The sequence below is a fragment of the Alligator mississippiensis genome, chromosome 1 (assembly GCF_030867095.1).
Source record: "Alligator mississippiensis isolate rAllMis1 chromosome 1, rAllMis1, whole genome shotgun sequence".
Taxonomy (NCBI): domain Eukaryota; kingdom Metazoa; phylum Chordata; order Crocodylia; family Alligatoridae; genus Alligator; species Alligator mississippiensis.
Window position 1 is genome coordinate 281,138,418 of NC_081824.1, and position 26,740 is coordinate 281,165,157.

Below are 26,740 nucleotides of genomic sequence, written 5' to 3' on the forward strand. Positions count from 1 at the left end.
GTGGCTTCAGCTACAGGTCATGCTGATCAACTAGTAAATGCCAATTCTGCAAGTGAAACTCTGGCAGGATTCCACTCTGACCACGCTATGAGCTTAGAGCTCCATGAGCATGCATAGACAGCCAAATGGGGATATGGCTGCATTGCTACACCCTCCTGGATCTGTCACAGTACCATCTGGGTACTGTATAGGAATAATTTCTGATTTATTAGGTTGATAATCAACGCTCAAAAAACAGTGTTCAAAAGAAGACTAACAGCAGGGTGGATAAAAAAAAAAATTAAAGAAAAAAGATCAGATTTTTATTTAAATCGGATTTTTTTATCGTACTTTTTTTTTTGTTAAAATGCTTTTTTATAAAAACAAAACAAACCACACCACCTATATAAAGATAGTTTTAACTTCAGATATGTTAAAGCTCAAAGATATCATCATGGATTAGGGATCATAACTAGTCTATAACTATTTGAGACCATATATTCATGTAACCTTTGTAGAAAAGTTTTATAAATAGGGCACAACAGGCCATGGGCTATATTACGGGCCCAATCTTTGGTGTTGCCTGATGCTCCTCTGTAGATTAGTAAAGATTAAAGAAAACCACTCTACCCAATAGGACTCAGTGCTCAGTCTAGAAGATCCCATTAAGCATCTCTGTGTTGCTTAGTTTCAGTTCTCAAAGTGTGGATGTGTGTCTCCACAGATAACATCCTTGTTAGTAACATTACGTGGAGATGACGGATAACAGACCTGATTACCTGCCAGTCAGCCCTATTGTCTCTCTGCAAGTTTGTGTACACACAGTCAAGTCCTTAACCTTTCCCTAAAAGTGCAAAGTTTCAAGAAGTTAAATGAATGAAGGATATCAAACAAGAATGTATTTTTGTAGAAAATAAAGATTAAAATCGAGGCTTCCTGACTGGTGATGTCAATTGTGATTTACAAATCTGCCTTGACTAACAGTCTCTGTAAAATGAGTTGGACAGGTTCTATTATTGGGAATGTACGTGACACAATTAACAACTGCCTATAACAGTCTATATTTTTCTCCAAAAAGCAAAAATTAAAAAATGGTAATGACTGAAATATTATGTCAAATGCCTCCCTGACATGAGGTATTACATAGTCCACACTATGCTAAATTTGGCTTAATTTGTTTAATATTGCAGTTTTAATTGGTATGAAATAGATACAAGCAGTCAATAATCAGAAATCTGAAGTTTAGTCTGATGTATGTGTTGGTTCTGCTTTTTTGTTTTTTCACATCTCCATGGATCAAAGATTGAGAATCAGCCTTCATTTTGAACTTCTTCTCAATATTACCTTATATAAATGTAACTTCTTAAATCCAATGGTTTAGCTATTTTACTCACCAGGCATGCCAAGACGGTAACCAGTAGTGAAGTTTGCTAAAAATCCTTTTTTAGTTCCAGTTTTGTCAGTAATGAAGAACACTGTCATTTGGTTAGTTGTAGAGAAGACATCTGGAAAAGAGGCTTGTCCTGTATAAACAGCTGCTCTCAAGAAAAATATGGATACATTTCAGTGATGGGTAAAATATTTATTTATTCATCATAAAATGGTTTGGGATGACATAGAATAAAACCTATAATATATAATCAAAATAGGAGAGAACACCATTACCCATAGATAATTAGTATTCCCAAGTAGACAAGGCACCTACAGAGTTATAATCAGTAAGAATTAAACATGAAATAAGACATGTTAACATAGGCCTTGACCATCTACCCTTGTGCTTGTACTTAACAAAATGTATGTTAGAAGGCCCGCTGACTTCAACTGCAACACGTCTCCCTGTGAAGTTAAACAGGATTGGGGCAACATACAATAAATATGCTTGTGCCTTCTAGTTAACTGTCAAGTTTTTTGGGTTATCCCAGAAAGATTGTATTAATGTAAGATACAATTAGAAAGAGAGCTAACTCTTTTTACAACACATTGTTCATTTTGAGTCCATTGTTCTTATTACTCAATATGTGTTACTTACCTAGAAACAAGGAATCCACTCCTTTTCCATCTCTGATTTCAACTACATCATAAATATTTTTCAGGTTAAAATATTGAAAATGAAGTTGAATATTTTTTCCTTTTTCAGCATTTAAATACCATATACCTAAAAAACAGCATTTTCTTTTTTACAAAGCACATACTTACACACTTCACACTGATTCTACTTTTTGCACATTTATAGACCATACAGAAGAAAGACCTTTAGTAAATTTTCAAAATTGGCAGAATGTTTCTAAGTGACTTAGGACCTTAAATTCCATTGATTTCCAGCGATCCTTTAAGTACATTTTGACAATAGAACCAAATAATTTGGCAGAGGAGTAATGATGTGGCTAGGCACCTGAGGCAGCTGCCACACATGAGACAGTGGCAACTTCTGGCTGCTGCTCCAACATTGCTGGCACAATGCACAGCTGCAATGGTAACTATGTCCTTCTGCCCCAGTTGTCCCAAACTAGTTACATCACTTCCATTTGGCGCTTTTCAAAAATTACCTCTTCTTTGAACTTTGAAACTGCATAAAGTGGCACAAAGGGTGCTGTTAAAAGTGGGAAGGATCAAAAGTAAAAATAAGATCAGTGTCACTTGAATCCTGTACAAACTATCAGCAACATTATTTGAACAATAGAAAGCACTACCTAGGTCTGTGGAGACAATTCAGTCTCTTGAAACTTGACAGGACTGAAATGGTCCCTTAAGCCTACAAAACCTAGTTGCCGTAACATAAGTGGGATAGAGTGCATTCATGGAGCTAGCATACACCATAGGTTATGTCACTGAGGAACATGCTTTACAGAGAAAAGCGTTTTTTGCAAGAGTCTAATGAGAAAAATGCTTGTTATAAATAAAAGGGTTTGTTATGGTGCATTCCCCCCATATCTGGAGCAGATGGCTTCAGGTACCAAGAAGAAGAGAAAAAACATGATAAAGTGAAGACATAACCTAAGATGTTAATGAAAAACAGAAAATTGGCTTAATTGGTAACTACATGACTAAAGAACTATAAATATTACTTCCCTCTTTCCCTTTCTCCTTCTCCTCTCCTTCCTTTCCCTTCCCCTCACCCTAATGATACCTGAGAACCAAAGACATCTGATCTCCCTCCAAGGAACCAGAGCCTGCTCTGAGATACCTATCCAGCTCTTAAGTCATGTATTATTAAGACTGGTAATATGCAATTACTTGCTTGCTAAGATTATATCTATAGCCATGCTTGGAGCTAATACTTTATAACTATCAATAAAAATGATTTATTAAAAGTAAACCAGGTCCTCATTTGGAGGAGATAACCAGGTCCTTGTTTGGAAAGAACTGAAGCATATTTACGGCAATATCCACCCCACTGTTTGCTCTCTCTCCATTTTGGAGGAGAACCAGATACACCACATAGTTCTTAGGGCAACAACTATATTATTCAAACTGTGCCCAGTTAGAGCTCTTCCTATGTAAAATACTTCTGCATTTTCATTCATATTGGTCTCTCCTACTGCAGACCCTCCCTTGGTCTGCATGTAGCCAAGGAAGAATGTAAGGAGGTGCTCAGCCTGCAGGTAGTCAGCAGTTACAAGTCTTCCTGGCTGGGAAGCTGGACCTGATGACCACAAATGAGGGTGGAGCTACAGAGAGAGTTAAGAGCTCCAGGAGCAGAGGACAAGGGGAGAAAGAAGAGAGGAGGCTAGCGCTAAATATTTTATAGCAGGAGTATCGCCATGCTGCTTACAGAACATCTATGGTCTGAAATGGTACCCTTCAGTTAATGGGGGGTCAATGCAGAAAAACAACAGGTCCTAGAGAACTGTAGAATATGCTCTAATTGTCAGCATGGATGCCAACATTCTCCATTATTTTTAGTTAACTACCAGTTACTACATCTGGCAAGTTGTCAGCATGGTCCTTAATTAAGAGTGCTTTTCTTCCTTCCTAACAACATTAGGAAGCACATTTGAAAAGCATATTTGTAACCATTTTTATTGTACTCTTAATTCCTGCAGGTGTGGGAAGGGTTGACTTACAGGAGGCTTGGTTGGGGTAGTTGTTTGGGTAATTTTTAGAGCTGAAAGTAGTGTTTGGTTCCCAAAGTTCAAATGGTCCCCCGCAGTCAGCTGCAAGAGAAATCACATTAGAAATTTAAGACACTTTTTGCCTCTTTGAATAACTGATTGTCTAGAAAGATCATATTCTAGTCAATAAAAGTACAGGTCAGCCAAGTAATGGTCATTTAATTGTATTTCCCTCTGCTTTATAAACATGGGCTGGGTAGCACAGAGATTATATTCAACTTCGTAATAATGGTATGAATGTTCAAAGCAAAATGATTCTATTAATAGGCAGTCGTAAACAATGTGCAGTGAACTGTATCTCAGAGCTCCTTGGGAGTGCAGTGGTTAATACAAATGGGTAGCAATACCACAATGTCAGCCATAGCTTTTTTGTAGATATTACTGTTATAAGGTACTAGTCCCACCTGGTACTTGTGCTCTGAGGAACAGGTATGCAACTGTAACCATTCCCTGTGAGGCCTTCCTTATTTATGTGACAGAGGACCACAGCCTGACCCTTATTTGTTGACCAAAGGTTCCTAGGAACGGTATCAGAAAGCTAAGCTTGAAAGTTTTATACCAGAGAAGCCAGTTTAAAATGCTTATGTTAGTGTTTGATTGTATAGCTTAATTAAACTAGTTCATGAATTAAAACCTGGAAAGCAATTTTTTACATGTAAAAACATGTTTATTTATCAACATTTCTGTTGTTTACTCTATTTCTTAACATCTTCCTATTTGATATACTCTTTGCTGGAGTGAGAAAATGTTTGTTATATAACATAAAGAGTCTTTTGCTTATTCCACAATTTAAATAGCAACAATTAAAACTGATATATCAATTTTCATCAGTATATCTTGAGAGGAAAATAAAATGAATAAAAGTGAGGGAAATTTTGGAAGGGGGAGGTGGGAACCTCTTTTTTCAGTCAGTTTTGTCTACATTTAAACCAACCTCCCACCTGTAAACAAAAAGCACCCCAACAACCCAACATAGTATTCTGTATGGTTCCTATAGATTCTGTATTGTACCATAATTAATTTCTCAAAGTCACTAGTGGGAATAGCTTATCTGAATACCTGAAAATTTCAGGTGAAATGTTTTCATCTGAAAATAAAGACTTAATTTTAGTCTGGACACAAGTAAGCAAACCAGCATACTCTAAGGGCCTTGTAACAACCTTACACCATGAGCTGCACAAATGTTGATGAGCATTAGTGCTAGCCTGAGGAGCAGTCACACTTCAGGCCTGCAGGGGCCTGGAAGACAAAGGCAAGAATTCCCACCCCATATGCTGCACTTTCCCCCTGCCCCCTCATGGCTCCCACCTGTCCACTCTCCCCACTTCCATCTAGTTGCAGCTGCCCAGCTGTCTGAGGGGAGCAGGCAGGGAAGAGTTAACTTGCTTGCTTGGCTGCCGCTCTTCTTTGGGATGAGCCTGCTCAAACAGCAGCAACAGCAGTAGCAGCAAAGCGGCAGGGAAGGGCTAACCTGCCTTGCTCCCCTTGGACAGACAGCTGGGCAGCCACAAGTAAGTGGGGCGGGTGTCAGTGAGCAGGGATTTGACGTAGTGTGGAGGGGGAGTGGGTGGCAGTGGGCCTGATCCAGGCCAGATCCTCCAGACCCAGGAATAGGAGGGGGGCAGAAGAAGTGTTTACATTTAGGTTTAGCCTAGAATGGCTGCACCTTAGTTTAATATGATCTGGGTAGCACAGTTCAGAGGTAATCCTGGCCTTGAGTGGCATCACTCTAATCTACGTAACAGGTGCTTACAACCAGTTTCAGATGTTAATGTGTGAACAGTCCATGTTAAGAGCTCCAGGACCTGCCCAAAATTACCATGCAACATCTGGACTGTGAGTGCTTGAAAAGGTTCTTATTCACTTTAACCCATTGTTGCCTATTAAGCTAGCATGTGCTCTATTCTCACATGGCATTGGGACTATTATACCATAAACTATGGCCAATGGTTCTGAACAGACCGTAATGTTTGCACCATGCTCACTTACAGGTACACTCACTCATAGGAGCAGAATGGAATTATACACAGATAGACAAAAAAGCTTTAAATCTGGTGTGGGGAGGAAAGAAATTTAATCAATAACCATATGGGAGAAAGTGTACATTGGTCATAGATCATTAATCCTTAGTCTCAATAATCCATGCTAAGAAAGGAGTGTATAAGACAAGTGCAGCAGGTATGCAACAATGGCCTCTATTTTTAGCTGGCCACCCTTACAATGCTGAGTACAAAAGAAAAAAGGCACATGGAAATGTTAATGGACTCTCTCATTTACTTGTGAAAGAACTTTTTGTACTACAAGCAGAATCTACTGGAATTGTTAATTTATTTCATCTGAAGTATGCCCCAGTAACCTGCAGTAAGACTGGGCAAGAAACCAAGACAGATCCCACACTACCACAAGTGTATGACGCCACTCTGAAAGTCTGGAAAAAAATAGATGATCCTAATATAGCAATTTTTATGCACATAAAGATGAACTTACTATAATGTGTCACAAGCATTTTAGAAGCGCTACACAGGGAACACCTGGGAGTTGTAAAAATGAAGGAATTGGCCAGAAGCTTTGTATAATGGCCATGTATTGATTCACAAATAGAACACTTTGTTAAAGAGTGTATGATATGCCAACAGGTACAGAAGATGCCCAAATGAGCACCATTACACCTGTGGGTATGGCTGTCTACTCTCTGGAAAAAGCTCTATATTGATTTTTGCAGGACCATTTTTAGAGATAATGTACCTACTGGTGGTAGATGCCCACTCCAAAGGGCCAGAAGTTTTCTACATGAAAACCAGGACAACAGGAACAGCAACAAATGAAGGCCAAACCCCTGTGATTATCAGGGATTTAAGAAATGGCAGCCTGTGGTTGTGAGCATGCAAACAGGTCCTTTATCCTGTTTAGTGCAAGTGGTGCCTAATATTGTTTGATGCAACCATATCAACCAATTGCAAAACATAGCCGTAACTACTAAACAGAGCACAGCAGCAAGTTGGAACCCCACCTGTTGTTGGGCCATCTACTTTGCAACCTATAGTAACGACCAATAATGCTATATCAGACAGTAGCAATGCTAACCAGCCAGGATGTGATAACATTGAGCTACCTACATCCAATAAGAAGACATCTGAATCTCAAATGGGTGAAAGAGGGCTACCTCCTCCAGATGATGTTCAAGGGAGTTTTAGCTATTGTGCAGGAAGGAAACAAATATGAACCCAACATAGGAGACAGTGCAGCATTCTCAAGGAAGCAGTTAAGAAGGTCATCACATCAGCGTTACCCAGAAAGAAAACTCATGCCACCCAAGGGAACTGTAGCCTGTGCATTATATCACTACGACTTCACTGGGGTGGAGAGAGGTGGGATAATGGGATATGAGATGGAAAATATGTGAATGTGTTGAATCTGCATGTATGAATCTCAAGTTACTTTCTGTTGAATCTGATAATGCTAACACAAGTATAGTTTTACTTTATATTTCCAGTATATTCTGTGCCTGCCAGTATGGCAACACTCTTTCCTACACTTGTGGCTTGAGTCATTTATTTAAAAGGCCCTGTGACAAACATAATACTGGACTTGCACAGTAGTGTGCAAAACTGTTTTTTCCCCCCTATTTCTAAGGTGCATAATTTAAGAAGCTTAGATTATGACATGCTTTAAAGGGCATGCCTGTTGACCTTGTCTCACTAGAAAAACATGACTAGAAGAACAGGATCATATTTATAGAGCTGTGTGTGTGCTTGGTAAGTTGGTAGCATTATGTTCAGGACATGTGAAAATTTGCTGCTGGGAGCTATTACTAATCTTGTAATGCTGCATTTGCTTTTCATTCCTGGACACAGATTTAACAGGTACATAGACCCACATTCTTCTGACAAGTCAGCTATTGTCTCATTCCATTACTCTGGGAAAGTGACTTCACTGTTATATGCCTTCACTCATGAATGACTCATGCCCCTGGCAGCTGGCGTGGCACGGCAGCGGTAGAAGCACGGCAGTGGTAAAGTGTGGGGGGGAAGGTGTGGCTAGCACTGACCATGGGTTGATGGCGGCCTGCAGAGGTTGGCGGTCTCGGCGGTGGGGTGGCAAGCGACTTTTTGTAGGAGGTGCACTGCCAGGCTCAGGGGGTGCACATGTACCCACGTGCACCCCCTACACATTGCCCCTTCCTTCACTAGTCTTAGTTCATAGATTCATAGATGTTAGGGTCAGAAGGGACCTCAATAGATCATCGAGTCCGACCCCCATTGGGTCCATCGAGTCCCCCCACCCCCATCGAGTTCTCAGCAGAGTAAAGTATGCATATGTGGTGTGGCAGGAAGCATGATTGTTGGGATCCCACATCAGATCCCACTGTGCCTTTGACATCTGTCAGGGGCCTTAAAGACAGCTCAAGTGCATCTACATTGTACTTCAATTTCCCCATGTGCAAAAGGGGAATGCTGGTATTAACCAACTTTTCTAAGGCACTTTTCAGAGAATAAGCATTATAAATAGAGGGTGATTACATTAAACATGTGCAAGCAGCAGTATAGACACACATTTATATAATATGGAGACAGTTTTGAGAGCTTTGAAGTTGTGCACATAGGTCTGGAAATTTTCAAAATGTTTTTTAATAAACTATGAACAGGTGAGTAGTCAGGCCCTTGCACACATACAGTCAGAACTAAAATGATGTCATATGACATTAGTGAGCCTTCTAAAACTTCTAGTATGCCTAGCATGTATACATTAAATGGAAATTGCGAAGAGGTCACTGCTTTTAAACATTTAAGAGTGACTTTTTAAATTTCAAGTGTAATTTTACATTGAAAAGCTAGCTGGTAACATATGCTTGGTTTAAGAAAATGTATTAGTAGCTGTCTGGCTACAAATGGCTGTAAGGAAGCACTTACAGTATCTACCATTCTAATTATGATGCTACCATTTACTCTAATGGTGGTCCAGTTATGTAGCAAAGATTACATGTGTTCTGTAACAGACCTGCAATAGGTTCCTATTATAATGTGATTTCAAATATCCCTGTTAGGCAATATTATTAGATGAATGCATCAGAATTTCATTACAAATGTATAATGTGTAATAAAAATGAATATTTCAAACACTTATGTCAGTTACTTTCACTTCATCAGATCCCTATTAGCTGCTTCACATAATCCTTTGAAGTGCTAGATAATATAGCAATTTTTAATTTTCCTTAGAACAACTTTTCCTCATGAACTATCCTCTGATAAAAGGTCTGCTCTCTAGACAATATATTACTTATATTTATCATACATAAATCTATCTTAAGTGTACAAGTGTGCTTACATACAGAGGAAGAAAAAGAGAGAAGATAAGTATACTTTGATGTGATAATCATGTCTACATCATGTTTTTGCTTTAAAATGGTGGCTCAAAATATCTGATAATAGCATTTTAATTTGCCTTAAGTATTTTTTCTTGTATAAATTTAAATGTTTAAGAGTCAGCAACTTAAATAGACTGTGCTTCGCTACACTTTGAGAGAGATTATTTTAGAGATTTCCACTAAAATAAAAAGCTAACTTTGTAAAGCTATGGATTTTAGAGTTAGCTGGTCTCCAATTTGTGGTGATTAACTTGCACACCCTTAGTTCTTTTGGAGATTAGGGATTTGAGAAAACAGCAGATATTGCTCCCTTCTGTTTGTCCCAAAATTTGATCCATTTTACTTGCAATATTTTGCTTCCATTTCCATTCATTGGACTAAGGCTTAATCCAGTGACTGGAAAATCTCAGATGGAGAAATTGTCTTTAGTGAAAGTCCCTATAGTGCTACTGAAGACAGTGGGGTTTTAGCTGAGGGCAGAATTTGATTTGCTCTCTTAGGAGATGTGAAACTTCTGTTTCAAGACTGTGAAGGTCTCAGGAATACCTGAGGACGTTTCTACATTGGTGACTAGCAACCCTTAAAAGATTAACAGGGTTCATGTAAGATAAACATTACATTTCTTATCTCAGAATCTCTCTATGAATTCAGTTCACAGACCGAAGCTCAAAAGTCAGGAGGCTTTTGTGAGATTTTCTGCGCTTTCTGCTTCCAGTAAATAAAGAAGGAAGGAAAGAAAATGTTTTAGTTTAAGCATATTTAATCATTTCTGCTGTCAAACTTCACCTGAACAAATGCAGAAGGAAGGCTAATAAAACTTCCAGATGTGAGGGCAGAGTACATGTATAAGGGAAGGATGTGTGTGTGTGTGTGTGATATTCTGCATTTTGGGAGATGGAACGATATAGTAAATATTTTAATCTGACCTAGCATGCTTTGATTCAGCATGCTTGGTACATGACAGAACCTCTTGGGTGTTTCTAAGAGACTTACATAATACATTCCAAGATTTAAATCTCTGGCTTTTTCCTTAGGGAAAATGTGCTTTTCTTTTTAGCTTTGTAGAAGAAAGAATGGTTTAGTTTGTAAATGATATTGTAATCTGTGTACTATGAGACTATCCCAACAGATATTGTGAAGATTCAGATAGCGAAGTCACCTGACATCTCAAAGTGAAGTGTTCTTTTTACTTTAAGATGTTTACGAAGTCAAAACTCTTTAAAAATATAGTTATAGATTATGGCTTTCACATGAAATGTATTGCCACCTCTTTTCTGTGGGCTTCATTTGCAGGGGTGTTGCACATTTTATGCCAGTGTTACAGAAATTGTGTGCGCTCTGACTTTAATGTAATTTCCAATAACAATGAAGAACTATTAATTTGATTACAGTAAGACTTAGTTTCCCCAAAGAAAACAATCCTGCCATATTGTAAATTTCCTCATGAAGAATCATTTTTTGAAGCTCTTTTCGAGTCTATATCACACTGCATTCCATATTTGGGCTCTATCAGTTTGAAAGAGGTGAGCCTTACAGAAGGGCAATATTAAAATCTAATATATTGATTGTTTTGCTTTTACTGTATATTACTAGAATTACATGTTGAAATATTTTAAGCCATTTTGACATCCTGCACAATGGACAAGTTCCTGTTCAGATTACCCATTTAAGGAAACTGTAGTACATACAAGAAAGGTTTTGGACTTTGGAACAACCATCACAATATGGAACTTTCATAATTCTTTACAAGAAATACCAAAACTTTAAAAAAGAAAGAAACTATGTAAAGACACACATTTAATGTAGAAATTTTGTAAAGTTATAATCCAAAGCGAAAGAGTTCCTGTAAATATAATCAAGAACGCATTGTGATGAAATTAATCTTTCTGGAAAACTGGTTACACTCATGAACACAATTACTTTAAGGATTTATAAGAAGTTTATGAGCCACCTCATGATCTAATGCTCAAACAGAACAACTTTCTGTTCAAATGGTACGACATTAGTTGCTTATGGCAAAATTTGATCCTGTGATGCGTAAACGCAAGACATTATAAATAATCTTATGGAAAGTATAAATAATCTTTTTGTCTTGTCTTGCACTCTAACAGTGTGACTGTTTCCACAAGCAGGTTTTCTGGATGCTTTAAAAGTCTTTCTGGTGCATTAAAGTAAAACTCCTTGGATGTAGTTTAGTTTGGCTCACCGCAAATTAAAGCGTCACATCCATGGATTCCTTGTGTGCAAACAAAAAGGCACTCAGATGTGTAATGAGCCTCTTTGTTCACCAGATGGTGCTGCAACTTTGTGGTTCACCCCTTAGTCTACCAGATGTCACTCTGAATTGCAGCTGCCCCGTTTCGATAAATGGGTGTTATGCATTTCCCTCTACGCCAGGTGTAGTATGGCAGATGAAGCGGTCCACCCAGCCCAACATGCATCAGTGTTCTCTCTCCTGTATGGATACCTGTAGATGGACACCCCACCACGTATGCCCCAGCCATGCCCTTGCCAGGGTTACAATGGCGCAATCACTGCATTACCTGCCCCTGTGCGAACGCAACTCGTAGCTGCTAAGGGTTTTTTTTCCTTGTGCCATGTGCCGACTCCATGCCGCACCACTCATGACTGCACAAGAGGTCACCTCACAGTCCGACTCATGGCAGCCAGAAGCCCTTAATTGAGAATGGCACAGTTAGCACATAACTTGCCCCAGGTTCAGTCCAGGAATGAACTGCTTGCGTGCCTCTGGGAAGGGGTGGGAGGGAGCCATGGAAAGCTTTAATTTCCCTTTCAGTAAGACACAGCTAAATGGTGCATGCCTTGTCAGTGTATGCCGCTTGTAGCTACCCCCCTCTCCCTTTTTTTTTGGTGCTGGCTGCTGTATCATTCATGAGTGCACAAGGTTCCCCAATCCCCATTTAGACTCATGGCAGCACTCAAGATAGCAGCTGGCGCCCGCCCACTCCTAGCACTGACTGCAGCCAGGCCATAGCTGCCAGGATCTCTTGTGCTGCCAGGTCAGTCACTATTGCACAGTCTCACCCCATCCTGCTGGCCCTAACTTGCAATGGCAACCCTGGCCCTGGCAATGTCCATCACTCCCAAGCCACAGTCAGGGGCTCCCCGGCCTCCATACAAGGATTAATGCATGGGCCAGCTGTCCCTGGGCCTGGGGGGAAGCATGTCCTGCTCCAGCTACTGCTCCTGCAGCATTGGCTGGGGATGGAGCCTACAGCTGCAGGGCAGGGCATAGGGTGCAGGGCCCCGGGCCTCAGGGGCAGCACATCCCACTCTGGTTGCAGCTCCTGTGGCATCAGCTGAGGACGGAGCCCACAGCTGCAAGGCAGGGCCCAGGGCCCCAAGGAATCTTAATCTACCCCTGCCCTCTCCCCCATGTGCCATTTTGTTGCTACTTGAGGATTTTCTCTGGGTTTTCCAGTACTGATTAAATGACTTTTCCTGCTGTTTCAAACATTTGCAAGTGAGGATAGCAGACATGAAAGAAAAGGAGACAGATAATTCTTTTACATAATTAGCCTTTAATGATTTATTCACCCTAACTTGCATAAATAACAACCCAACCGTTACAGAATTTTCAAGGTAAACAATTTGCAAGAAGCAGTAAGCACTCTTCAGCTTAGTAAACCCATGGAACCAAGTGCCACAGTTATATCTGAAGACGAGCAAGCAGAGAGTGGGCCCCAAGGCCATTGGGGCAGAGAGTAAAGGGAGGCAGCAGGCAAGCAGCAGAGGCAGGCAGACAGACTCCCCCTTGCTTGCAATGGCAAGTTATAAAGGACTACTTTGTTCAATTTGAAAGGTAGCTACTTGAGAAAATTCATAACTCGCCATCCTTGTGAAGTAGCAAATGTTACTCAGTAAATGGCAACAAAGATGTTGTGAGTTTTAAATGTTTTTTGTACCTGTTTAGAAATTATTGACCTTGAGAAGAGGGTGTTTTTTTTTTGTTTTTTTTTTTAAATGATGCTCTTTGGGGTTTTACCGTGCAGGAAAGTTTTTCAGGGGATCTTTTTAAAACAATGATAAGAGCATAAGCAGAGTTACCCACTGGCAGAATAATATTGAGTTGCTAACACTTTTAACTTTAACCGTGCAAGTACACAGAATGCTTTTTTATATTTATAGTATTTGTGGGTTATTTTTTTAAATGGTTATTTAAGCACATACATCTCTGGTTCTTCATGGAGGATGGGTACTATGTGCCATTTGTTTGAGGCTCCTTCCTTTTACATTGTCCCAAGACAAGGTTTTATATTCTTTGACCAGTAGCCCCAGTGCTAGAAGACAAGAGTTCAAAAAAGGCTGGAATCTGAGGTGACCTTCAGCTTGCGTGGAGGTGGAAGCCTGAAGGGTAGGTTGTTCTATTTTTATGTTATGAACTGTGCAGTGTTTTAAAAAATAAATTTAAAAGGTTAACCCTCTTCCTCCCTCCCCCACCTCTGCACACACACATTAGCTTTTACTTTTCAACAGACACAATCAGGAGCCAACCACTCCCAATTGCTTTTTCAAGAGCCAGCCACTTCTCTGGCCATGGGGCAGAGAGCAGTGAAAAAGCTACACTAAACATGGAAGGCACCCCATGGCCCGTGGACCAGAGGGCAGAGGCAAGCAGAGACTAACACCCACCAACCCACACTCTCCCCCTATGCAACCAACTGACATCATTACATGTTGGGGGCAAGGCAGGAGCCAATCAATTTATTTATCATTTTTACTTCATCTTTTTTTTTTGTTTGTTTGTTTTTTACTTATCTTTGTTTTACTTATTTATCACACTTTATTTATTGCCTTTACTTGCAAGCAGGGAGGGCACCCCATGGACAGTGGGGCAGGGGCAGCAGGCAGGCACACAGACCTAAAACTGCCACTGCAACCTCCCCCGCTTCCCTCCCAGACACACACACCATGCAACCAACCAACCAACCAACCAACCAAGTAAAGAGTAATCAGGACCTAACCAAGAGATTTTTATGGAAAACAATTGTAGGACAGTTGCAAGTTACCACTGATGTGCCTCAGCCACACCACACAGGAAGTGATGGCATGTCCAAGCATCATTCTCAGGCTTCATATATAGTCTGCTTTTCTTCTTCACTGGTGGCGGCGGTGGTGGTGGTGGCGGTGGCGGCATATCATTCATACCTGAAAACAGGAAAGAAAGAATGTGTGGGCTGTGTGTGTGTGTGGGGGGGGGAGGGGGTGTATTAGACCATCGGGTAGGAAGGTTCCTTGGTAAACCATAAATAAGGGGCTGCCCTGAATGCCTGAACAGTATTCACTGGCTAGCAGAGCCTCTGTGCTTTGTGTTGCCCTTCACCTTCCTGCATGACAACCAAATCCCCCCCCACCCATCTAGTTAGTTGTCAGTTGAAGTAAACAACACCCCACCCACATATGTCACTTGTCTGTATTCACCCATCCCGCCCCTGCCCCTCCCCCAGAGCCTCGCCTAATCTCAGGTGTCATTTCACATGTCGGAATGTCAGTTCCCAATGGTTAGACATACTGGTTGTGGAGGATGTTGCGATGCCTTCTTGCAACTCCGTGTCGGAAAGCAGCTCTCATATCAGACTTCAGCCTGCACTCAAACGCTGTCTTGTTGTGACCCTGCTGGGAAACTCTCCTTGGAGACACCCAAGATATTCATAGGACCACGTTGCCCTAGTCTTACATGCCCTAGCTGGCTTTCTTCTTCCGTCTCTGGCCTGCTGTCTTCTCTCCTTGGCCTCAGACATCTCAGATCAATACAGCATACCTGTACCCCAAACACTGCTCCCACAATTTAAAGGGATGCTGTTCAGTTGGTCAGGAAAAGTTCGCCCCTCTCCCCCCCCCATTTCAGTGAAAAAATACCCATCAGTGTTGACTTGTTGGTGCCATCCTGGCAGTTATTTTGCAAAAAGAGCGCCAAAACCACATGTAAGAAATGGGCCATATACTGACAGGCATGCCAAGGAGAGTTACCAGTCATGATTTCACAGTCTCAGCTCACGTCAGACCCACATTATCACAACCTCGCCCCCCTCCCCACCTCATGAACTGCCTGCCCCTGCCTTGCCTTGGCCGGTGTGACAACAGCACCTTCACCCTACACTCTGCCTCTGCCTCAATGCACCCAGTGCCATAACTGTGGGTTTTTTTTCCCCTGTGCTGGCTGGAATTGCCCAGAGAAGGTCACCCCACATTCAGATTCATGGGACCAGGGTGCCTGAAATCTGCATAGTTTCCTCCCCTCCTTCTGGCGCAAAATGTATCATTCAGTGCAGACATACTGGCACCGTCCTGGCAAATTTTTTTTCCAGAAAAGCACCAAAAGGGGGTGTAGGTAGAAAAAGAGCCATGTACTGATGGGTTTACCAAGGAGGGATGCCCACAGGGTCCCAAGGGCTACCCACAACTCACCCATGCGTCAAAGCACTATGCAGAGATTGCAGGTAGCCGCCAGTCATGATTGCAGTCTCAGCTCACAGTGAGACCCACATCCTGTCCCCCCTACCCCTCCACTGCCTGCTCCTGCCTTGCCCTGGCCAGGGTAACAACAGCACCTTCACCCCCTAATCTTCCCCTCCCCCTGAGCGAATGTAATGCTGTAGGTGCATTTTTTTTTCTTTGTGCTGGCTGAGATTGCACAAGGAAGGTCACCCCACTTTCAGCATTTCAACTTTCAGGGCTGCCCCTTTCCTTGGCAGTGGGTGGTACATCACTGTCCCCACACTCATCTACCACAGTAAAGGGAAAAGGCTCTGTTGCACCAATGCCCAGCACACAGACACCTGACCAGGTGACACGCAGATAGAAGGTCACTTGCAATGCTAATTGTATCTACTGCCACCATCACCACAGGTGGTGTACTTTCTCCCCCCACACCAGCTGCAATCACGAATGGCAATGAGAAGGAGGATGAGGAGCAAGTTGGCAACCCACTCTTTATCCCATAAAAAAAAATATATTTATATACTTACACACAAAAAATTCATATTATATGCACACACACACTTATATGTATTTATTTATTTATTTTCTTACACGGGGAAGAAGGGTCCTTTAAGGGGGTTTAGGGGGCATGGGAGCAGATGAGGGAGGCATGAGAGTTCATGTGGTTTTGGGGTGTCACAGTTTGGCCGGGAGGGATTAGTGGTATATTACTGGTTTACATGTGCCCCCTACTGTAATTCAGTAGGGAATATAGCAGCAGTGTATGGTATTGGTATGCGGCTCCTCCTGCTGGAATTTACAGGGAATTGCACACCAGGCTTAATTAATTCAAATGCCTAGTAGGTGCAAATGTTGATGCGGTGTGCTAAAATAAACAATTTAAAATTTTATAAACCTATTTAATTTAATGAGGATTAAACCTTGCAACATATACAGGTGCCCCAATTTCTATGCTGGTATGAATATATAGTAAAGAAATAAATGATTTTATTTGCACCTGACAAAATTGTTGCCCCAAATCACCAGTGGAGTTAAAAAAGTAAATCACTGTGAGGTTATCTTGGAATTTATTTTACTTGATAGTTACCAGGAACAAAATACAATCAGAACACATTTTCTTTGCTGTCTCACCGATGACACCACAGTAGAGTTTTATGAGCACTTATGAAGACAACCCTATGAATTATTTTCAAATGGGTCAAATTCTAATTTGAACATTTAGATTAGGGCAACCAACTCAGTGCCTGAAAATGCTTTTAGATTGATAGAATTGAGTTTAGTGTGGTAGAAATGCAAGGTGCACAAATGTTTACAATTCTTAGTTCAATCTAAAAACGGCACATATGGTGGAAATTTAAATCCCATCTGACAAGATTCCTCTGTGTACCCCATGCAGATGACTTCCTCCTGGCCTCATAGATTCATAGATTTTAAGGCTGGAAGGGACCTTGGAAAAATATTGGGTCTAGAACCCTGCACCAAGCAGGAAAGCCAACTTGGGTCAAGTGACCCCAGCAAGGTGACCATCCAGTCTCCCCTTAAAGATTTCCAGGGTAGGCGATTGTACCACCTCTGGAAGGAGTTGATTCCAAAGTCTGGACACCCTAGATGTGAAGTAGTTTTTCCCTAATGTTAAGCCTGAAACAATCTTTCAGGATGTTGTGCAGAACACAGGAACCAGTGATGAAGAGTAGCAAGTGCTCCTTGGCAATGATGAGGCACACAGTCAGAGCCCTCCAGGCATGCCTTGAAGTGCTGAAGGTGCATTCAAGTCATGAGGCACCTGCTGAGCCAGTGGTTGAAGTGTTCTCTCTCATGGTCCATGTAAGGTTTCAAGAGCCAGGAGAGGAAAGGGTAGGCAGAGTCCCTAAGGATGTGGGTGGGACAATAACTGTACTCTCCAGGGCTCCCAACATTGTGACCATTCCTGGCCTTGTGGGCACTACCCTCCCAGCTAGTGAAGATGTGGGCGATGCACTGATAGTGGCTGAAAATGCTTTGTAGCATAATGGAGAAAAAAGCCTTCAGGTTGATGAACTCCATGGTGGCTTAGGGTGGACAAAGGATGGAGATGTGAGTGCTTGCAACAGAACCTGTGGTGCTTTGTCACTTTAGAGAGAAAGAGCCTAGGGAGAGCCCTGCTGGGCAGGCAGGACACAGCTGCAACTGGGTCACCCTGGAGACCAGTTGATGAGATTAATTAGCAGGCACCTGCAAGCAGTCCAGGGGAGTCACCTGACTGGAAGGGGGCAGGGCCCTGGGAGAGATACAAGGCAGGGCCAGATTCAGAACAGGCAGTCTGGCCATAGAGGCTGAGCAGGGACAAGCTCTCCAGAGTTGCCTGTGACTGAAAGGCAGATTGTGAATGTGCTAGGCCTGGAGATAGCAGAAAGTGAAGCTGAAGGCTAGTAACTCATTTAGACCAAGGTTGGGGTAGGAGTTTAGTTATAGCCAGAAGGGCTTGTGTTTGTATTTTGGTTTCAGCTTGGTCCTGGGCCTAGGGAAGACCAGGAGGGTTTGGTGTCCAGGAGGGACTAGATAAGACTAGAGAAGACCTGGTGATTTGTGGGGATTATGAGGGGTGGCTTGGAGGTACCATAGTACCTGGGGGAGGGGGCAGCAATCACATAGTGCCCAAGAGGAGTAATCCTACAAATAATGAGGGGTGCACTAAGCTGCCTAGTGGTGCAATCCTAAAGAGGCTCAGCAGCTCAAGAGAGAGTAGAGATAAGGCCTTGGAACAGATAGTGTCCAGGGAGGCTCATTAACCTTGAGAGTACAGAGATAAGGCCTTGGAAGGCAGAACCCTGAAGCTCAGTCCAGTCAGTGGGCTAAAGATCAGCAATAGCAAAAAGGGAGGAGGCTGGGAAGGTCAAAATCTGACACTAGAACAATGGCAGGCTCACTCTAAGACCCTAAGGCAGCTTCCCTCCTAATAAACAATAACATCAAAGATGTGGCGGGAGAGTAAAGGAGGTCAGGGCCCCTAGAATTTGAGTTGGGGCAGAAATTATGTGGGACCCAAGCCTGTCACAGTACCATTAACAGTCTCCTCCTCCTCTCCACAGTTGGGGAAGCCCTTATGACAGATGCATGACAAGGCAGATGAAATGGTTTGCCAGCATGTCCTGGATGATCCTGTACACTTCCCAGACTGCCACTCCAGCCATAGACTTGCTCATGCTGAACTGGTTGGCAACAGACACTCTCAGGAATGGCCAGCTTCCAGATGGCTGTGGTGACATGCTTTGCCAGAGTCAGGGATGGCCTTATGCCAATGTTCTGCCCTTCAGTGCAAGGGCCAGATGGGTATCAAGATCCATGAAGGCAGCCCAGCATGTGTGGAAGTTTGCACCCACTGCTTATCATCCTAAGTGGCTAAGACAATCTTCTCCCACCAATTGCTGATGGTTTTGCAGACTCCAAACTGCCACTCAAAAGTCTAGAGGTGCTCCCACAGCACCCCAGAATCAATGACAGCCAGAAGGGCCTTGGTTTTCTCAGCCAGGTGGAAGCAACTGGCTGATTCTAGGGCACTTGGTAGACATAGGGGTCCAGTAAAATGACCCTGGGATACCGAGCTCCAAGTTCCTAGGCAGGGAGGCACATGGCAGTATGTACATCTGCCAGGTCATGTACAGATATACACAGGTGATGTCCCTCAACCTCTTGTGAGTCACTCAGGGCAACAGGAAGAATATGCTGCAGCTCTTGAGTCCATCGGCTACTGTACAAGGGGTAGGAATTCATGGCAGGGTCCAGGCAGAAAAAAAAAAAAAATGATGTGCTTTCACTTACAAGAAACTTTAGAAGTGTGGGAACTTGCTTTGGGTCTCTTCTGGAAGCCTCTGGGCAGGAAAAGAGGGAGGAGTCATTGTGATGGAGAGTTCTCCTATAGCAGCCAGCCTGTCAGGATGGCCCTGCCCACATAGATGCATTCAGCAAACTCTAGCAACCCAAGAATCCCATGGGGCATGCTGGGATGTACATGGAGGAGTTCCATCTACAGGTCATGCTTGCTTCCTCCCCTGAATGCTTGCATGGTGCTCTACTGATAGGGGTTTAGGCTGCTCAAACTAAATCATGCAACTTAGATGGGTTCTTTTGAATGGTTGCATATACCCCGATTCTTCTCCATTGTATTTCTGCATTCTGTATTTCTGCTTAGACTATTCAGATGCCTGTTTTTGTTTTAGAAGAATGCCTTTTTTGAAGAAAGTGGAAGGAAAAAAAAAAAAGTATTTTAATGAGATTTTGTGATGCTGCTAAAAATGACCTCGTGTTAGAGAAACATAATGCTGAGGAGAAACTGGGTTAGCTCAGATTCTCAGCTCTTGTTTACTGGCATGACTTTTGTAATGAAATCATTAGCATGAGTAAATTTCAAGTCCATCAATGTAATATAATATTGCTTTGAAGCTGATTGATAACATTCTTATTTTTAACAGTTTGCAGAGTACATCCTCAATGGATCAACAATACAAGAAAGCAAACAAGGTTTGCTAACGGTATTCTCCCAGCCTGTGTCAACACAAAATGTGCTTCCATCTCCATCTCCATTTCAGTAGGAGAGATTCAGTAATCCCAACAGATCTATTCTATAATAAGTTTATTTATTATACATTAGACATTGCTTTTGCTACTTTGGATAAGTGATTCAATTTAATATTATATCACTGCACATATTTTGACTTTGTTTGATGGTGTGGGAAAATGGATAAAATGTGATGAAATTCAGAAATGTGTCATGGACCTAAAACCACATCAGCTAATGGACAAGTGATAGAGCAGAAAACTGAAATTAATAATATTACCTTATGAATGGAATAGACCAGTGTGATATTTTCATGAGACCATCCATCAACATTCTTTAGAACAATACCCAAGATGTGGAGAAATTTACCCTTGTGCTTTAACAAAATCTAAACTTACAACTTTCATTGCAGACTCAATGGAAAATAATGTCTTGAAGCAAATTCAAACAACACCATATTGTGCTATAAGCCAAGAACAATCCCTCTGCCTACTCACAAATCCAGTGAACTCAATTATTAAAATTTAATTGAGAACTTTATATCAAAGGCTTACAAGTGAAGTCTTAAACTAATTTACTCTGGTGACCAACTTTATTTGATTTCCAAGTCTAATTTATGGTTATAGTAATATTTTGTTGAGCTTTACCATCTACATTATATATATGTAAATATGAGACCTACAATAAAGGAATTTAGTAAGACTTAACATTTTTTTTCCCTTTACTGATGATGCAGATTTAGAAGTGATGGAATTTTTTACTGGAATGGTAATATTGGCACAGATTCTTTTGCAAGAATGCACAGCAAATAAATTAATTCTGTTATTTTAATTCCAGCCTATCACTATTTATGCTGTCATGTTAGCTTCTAGCACTATTGTATGATGGTGAATTCAGTAGGAAACCAAACTCTCATGCACATACTGTTTGTTTTAATGTTTTCAGACTTCATATAAAGACCACTTACAGAGCTTTACATTTAGTTCTCAAATCACACTAATTTTTTTTCACAAAAAAAAAAACAAATAACCCCAAAACAAACACCAAGAAAGATTTTCCACCATTTTGAACTAGCTTTATACAGAGAGTAACTAAGGATGAGGCTAGGTGGGATGAGGCTATTTAGTTAATGTGTGATGCAGTACTGCCACCTTGTTTTATGCATCTTTTCTAAACTCACAGTGATATCTACACACTAAGAAATAGAAAGAAAACCAAACTGATAAATTCACTAAATTGGCTCTGTGGGTTCAACTGTTTCCAGGGACTTTAAATCTGTGGCCTCCACAGTAAGGTTCTCCCATTTTGTGGAATGTGGTGCTTTAGGAATCAGAAACACAGACAAGAAAGCACAGGAATTCAGAGACTATAAACAGTGTTTATTAACAGTTGCTAACAATTAATTGATTTGGAGGGGAAAAACATTACTAATTTTACACCAAAGCTATGTTATGAAAGAAATATTGAGGAGAATGTAGGATATGGTGCACATCTTCACTGTGGAGGGTAAAGTCTATTATTCTATTATTACTACAATAAAGTAACTCTAAATCATCACTCCAATGCTTCTCAGGATCACAGAGGCCAAAAGCAATAAAACAGAATTGGGATCAGGTTTTGATATTGCTCATTACACCTGCAAATCAAGTCTCTTAGGAGCAGGATGGAGGAAAGTCTTTGGACCCTGTTCCTTTCCACCACTACAAGATATAATAATCTGGCCATTTTAATATTAAAGGAAACTGCATCATCATCATCATGAACAGTTTTAAGTGATGCCTGCACAACAGAGACTATCATGGTGGTATAAATTCTGTTGAACTAAAACAAGCCTGAAACCACAGCAGGTTTGCCCACTTAAATGGAGAAAGCACAATTGGTTATTCTTTTAAAATGTGGACATGAACACACATTCAGGGATTCATAAAGTTTCAGCCATGAGAGCCCTATTGTTTTTATCATAATATTATGGTTAGTTAATGAAATATTTCCCTATATTACTTTGAAAATAAAACCGCTAACAAAAAGATGAGGAGGATGGTGATAAATCAAGAAACTTCACTTTCTAAAGATGTTAGACACAAGATGCCGAGTGCATTGTTCAGCCTCATTAATAATACTTTAATAATTCTTAACAGCTGTAAATGGAACTAGTTCCATTTGTATCAGTGATACTCTCCACCAGTGGAAATTCCCAATTCTAACTATCTGGGGAGGCCTAATTGTTTAAAAACTCTTTACTTAAAGATAAATACAGCATCAGAAAGTAATTATACACTATGCTTTGGGATTTACTTACTGGGAAGTGAAGTTGTAGTAGCAACAGTTGGAACCAAAGTTGGTTCTGGATATATGCTTTCTTTACAGATTCCACTTGTTAGACTGATGTCATCCAGGGCAATATCACTTAGACCACGTGTCTTGTGAGCTTCAAAAATCACCTGAAATTCATGAAACAAACATTTAGAATTTAACAGCAAGTTTTCTGACTTCCTGTGCTTTGGTAAGAGTTTCAAATGTTTCCCTGCATTTTCTAAAATGTTACCCTAATATCTTTTTTTACTATTGCATTCAGAATGGGTCACTGATGGTCAGAGATGTAGTAAGCTCATTAAGCACCCCAGGGCAGGGGGTTGGGAAGCGACATACTAACCACTGTAGAACAAGTTGGGGGGGAAGAGCAGGAAAGTGGGTGAGTGAAAAGGAAGGTTTACCTTCCTGGGCTACTGCTACCAATGCTGCTGCCAGCTGTCCAGTATCTTGTATCCTGTTCATTTCATGTATACGTATTGGGTACAGAGCTGTGCCCTCTTTGGCAAAGGTTCCCTGGGACATGGAGCCCTATTCTACATGCTCCACTCATCCCTCCCCCTGAGAGTGTGCAGTGCCACACCAAGCAGTGTGTCTGGCTTCTATGTACTGGGGAGGGGCAGTGCAAGGCTACCCCTGCCACAGTAAAAACTCCTGGGGTGATTCTGGTACTTCCTCATAGTTGGCACCTGTGGTTGGTGCCCTGTTCACCTCCCCCTAATTGGTATATGATAATTGCTCAGTTTCTGGAAAGCTCTCCAAGAAACTGCAATCTATGGCTCATGCTTAGAAATCAACAGATCTCTCATATACCTCTTACCATCATCTGATTCACATCGCTTAAAATATGTTCATCATCTATTTTAATGGTTTATGCAAAAGAATACCAAATCTACATGGACAAAATTTTATTTTAGCCTTACTGGCATAGCTTCATAGCCTTTTTAGGAGTTGCACTAATCTCATCAATAGCTCATCATTGCTATTGTCCCATTTAATGTAGGTAATGTAGTGAATAGCAGGTATCCAATATTTTTACTGGAGTTGCAGGGAAATCCAGGGTTCCTAAAACCTGGCATAACCATGTTATAATCTTTATTTCTGTATTTTTCCTCCAATGGCTTCTAATCGAAACCACCAGAACAAAACAGACCATCCCTAAATGCTTATATAATGACTGCATTGTCCAGTCCAAGATGGCTCAAGGAACTGTCCACTATTCACTCCTAAAAAAAGTCATTCTTTTGATTTATGGTACAAATCTAAATCTAACATCTAAATCTAAATATGTTACCTTCTGGAGCTAAGTTCCAATATGTAATTTTATAAAAAATGAAAGAGATCTGGTCTTGACATCTTTAGTGCACCTGGTATGAGTTCCAGCAGAGAAATATGCTCCGTACTTCATTCATTGTAAAGGTATTCCTAATTATTATCAGATTTAGATATGTTCTGAAATTTCCTTTACTTTGGAAAAGAGCTATGATGATACCATTGGCTGTTGCAAATCATTAATGTTTTCTTGTTTCACTATAATAATAATTAAAAACTAGAAGGTATACAATCCAATATTAAATTCCTATTCTTCTACACATCAGTAAACATTTGGTAGTATGCATTAGTCAAGAGAAAAGGAAATTATCTTTGCAGATGTGGAACACTACAGATAAATGACAAAAATGGTTGGGAAGAAGTTGAAGTTTAAATGGCCTAAAATGTATTAATTGAATAGCAAACCTGAAAATCAGATGTCTCATTTAATGTTATTTGACCATAATTCCAGTTATTTCCATAATTTCCTTCCTTCTGGAAAACTGTCTTTTTTATCATGTCACTTTTCATAATGTTAACACTTAAACGATACACATTAACACCATACATATGATACCTAGAAGGGAGAGAGGTAGCTAGTTGTGTTAGTCTGAAGTTAGGTATACAGTCAGGATAGAATTGCACCTTATGGACTAACTAGAACAGAGATGCATAAGCTTTCATAAGCAGTACTTCACTTTATCAGATGTTATCAAGGGACTGCAGGAAGCAAAATTCTAAATAGAAATGAGTGATTTGACTGCCTGTATAACCAGAACATAAAATTTCACTCCGGGCTTCCTCCATCTTGTCCAGCATTTTTCTATATGCAAAATATAGTCTTCATTGAGTTTAATGGCAAACTTCATAAGTCTGTGATGGAAATCCAAACTCTTCACAGAAGTGGCTTATATTGCTATGTGCACTTTGCACCAAGCCACAATATCATTTATTAAAATAGAACATTTCAGTGTAATTATAGTTTAAATTAGAAGCTAGATTTAGTAATTATTTCTTAATGGTTAGATTAAGCAAATATTCAGTTTAAAGATGCAACATACCAAAAACTTAGGCAGACGGGATCTGAAGCTGGAACTAAAGGCAAACTAAAAAGCTGGACTATCGCTTGCCCACCTCCAAGTTCTGTGGGTGTTGAAATATAAAATCCTGTAAAATAAAAAATATTTTTTATTGGATATCAAGTTTGTGATGCTTGCTGATCAAACTATATTATTACAGCTAATAAAAACACCAAAGGATAGTGTTAATAGTGAACAGCATTAAGCATGCTACAAGTCAGTATGAGCTAAATCAGGTTAATACTTAACTATAAGATTAAGCAGACAAGGTTCCTTGGGTGAATCTGATATCTTTTATTAGACCAACCCAAATAGTTGGAAAATAATTATCAGAGGAACAACACCAACACCTTACAACATTCCAACCTCAGACTCGATGAAACTGAAAGCAACAACCAACCCATAAATATTATCAATCTCTCCACACACGCTCTTAGCAAAACTGAAAAATCTATCCTTTCCAAAGGCCTAAATTTCTGTCCAGAAAAATACCCTAATAAAATATTACAATGTGGAGAACTAGAAGAATTCTTCCAATGCCTCCGCCTCAAGGAATTTTTCCATGACCAAACTGAACCCACTCCCAACAACAACTCATCCTCTGACAACATTCAGGAAAAGATCAACACCAAAAAGCCCCAAAAAACATCAGACTGGACACCTCACAGTGGATGAAACCCTAAACTTGACCGCTACATTGACTGCTTCAGGGAAAGAATGAACAATGAAATAATCAGCAACACACGCCACCACAACAACCTCTCTCTACCAGAGAAAAAGGCCATAGAATCTCTAAGATCTAACCACCAAATAGTAATAAAACCAGCAGATAAAGAGGAGGAGCCATAGTCATCCTAAACCGTGAAGACTACATAAAGGAAGCCAACAGACAGCTCTCTGACACCACCTACTACAAAGAAGTACAAGAAGATCCTACTCCCCTTTTCACCAAAAAACTCAACAATACCAACAAATCATTTCCATCAAGACTACAAGAAAAACTACAGACCTTGATCCCCCCACTACCTAACCCGGGGACTTTTTACATGCTCCCTAAAATCCACAAACAAGGGAACCCTGGCAGACCTATCATATCCAACCATGGGACCCTAACTGAGGAAATATCAGGTTTCATTGAATCAATCCTAAAACCGCTTGTCACCCACAGAGCAAGTTTTATACAAGACACCACAGACTTTCTACGGAAACTTAAAAACATAGACCACCTTCCTGGCAACACCCTCCTAGCCACCATGGATGTAATCAGCCTATATACCAACGTCCCACACCAGGATGGCATCCAAACCTGTCTTACATATCTACAGAAAAAAGATTACAACTCAGAATACAGACCCAAAGATATTACTGACCTTATACACTTCATCCTCACACACAACAATTTCACTTTTAATAATCAACACTTCCTCCAGATGATGGGAACAGCTATGGGCACTAAAATGGCCCCACAGTATGCCAACCTTTTTATGAACCATCTGGAAGAAGACTTCCTCGAGAACTGCACCATCAAACCCTTGCTATACTTAAGATATATCGATGACATCTTCATCATTTGGACTGAAAACTTACG

General features: G+C 40.8%; 1 protein-coding gene across 1 annotated transcript in view; it reads right to left on the reverse strand.

Moving 5' to 3' along the window:
- Positions 1–26,740, reverse strand: part of TMPRSS15 (transmembrane serine protease 15) — a 102,133-nt gene that overhangs the window by 40,790 nt on the left and 34,603 nt on the right. Inside the window, exons 12-17 of the mRNA XM_019476106.2 lie at positions 25,135–25,240; positions 24,500–24,650; positions 22,752–22,893; positions 4,044–4,133; positions 2,009–2,134; positions 1,374–1,514 (exon numbers count right to left, since the gene is read on the reverse strand). Coding sequence (XP_019331651.1) covers positions 1,374–1,514; positions 2,009–2,134; positions 4,044–4,133; positions 22,752–22,893; positions 24,500–24,650; positions 25,135–25,240 — 756 coding nt within the window. The remainder of the gene's footprint in view (positions 1–1,373; positions 1,515–2,008; positions 2,135–4,043; positions 4,134–22,751; positions 22,894–24,499; positions 24,651–25,134; positions 25,241–26,740) is intronic.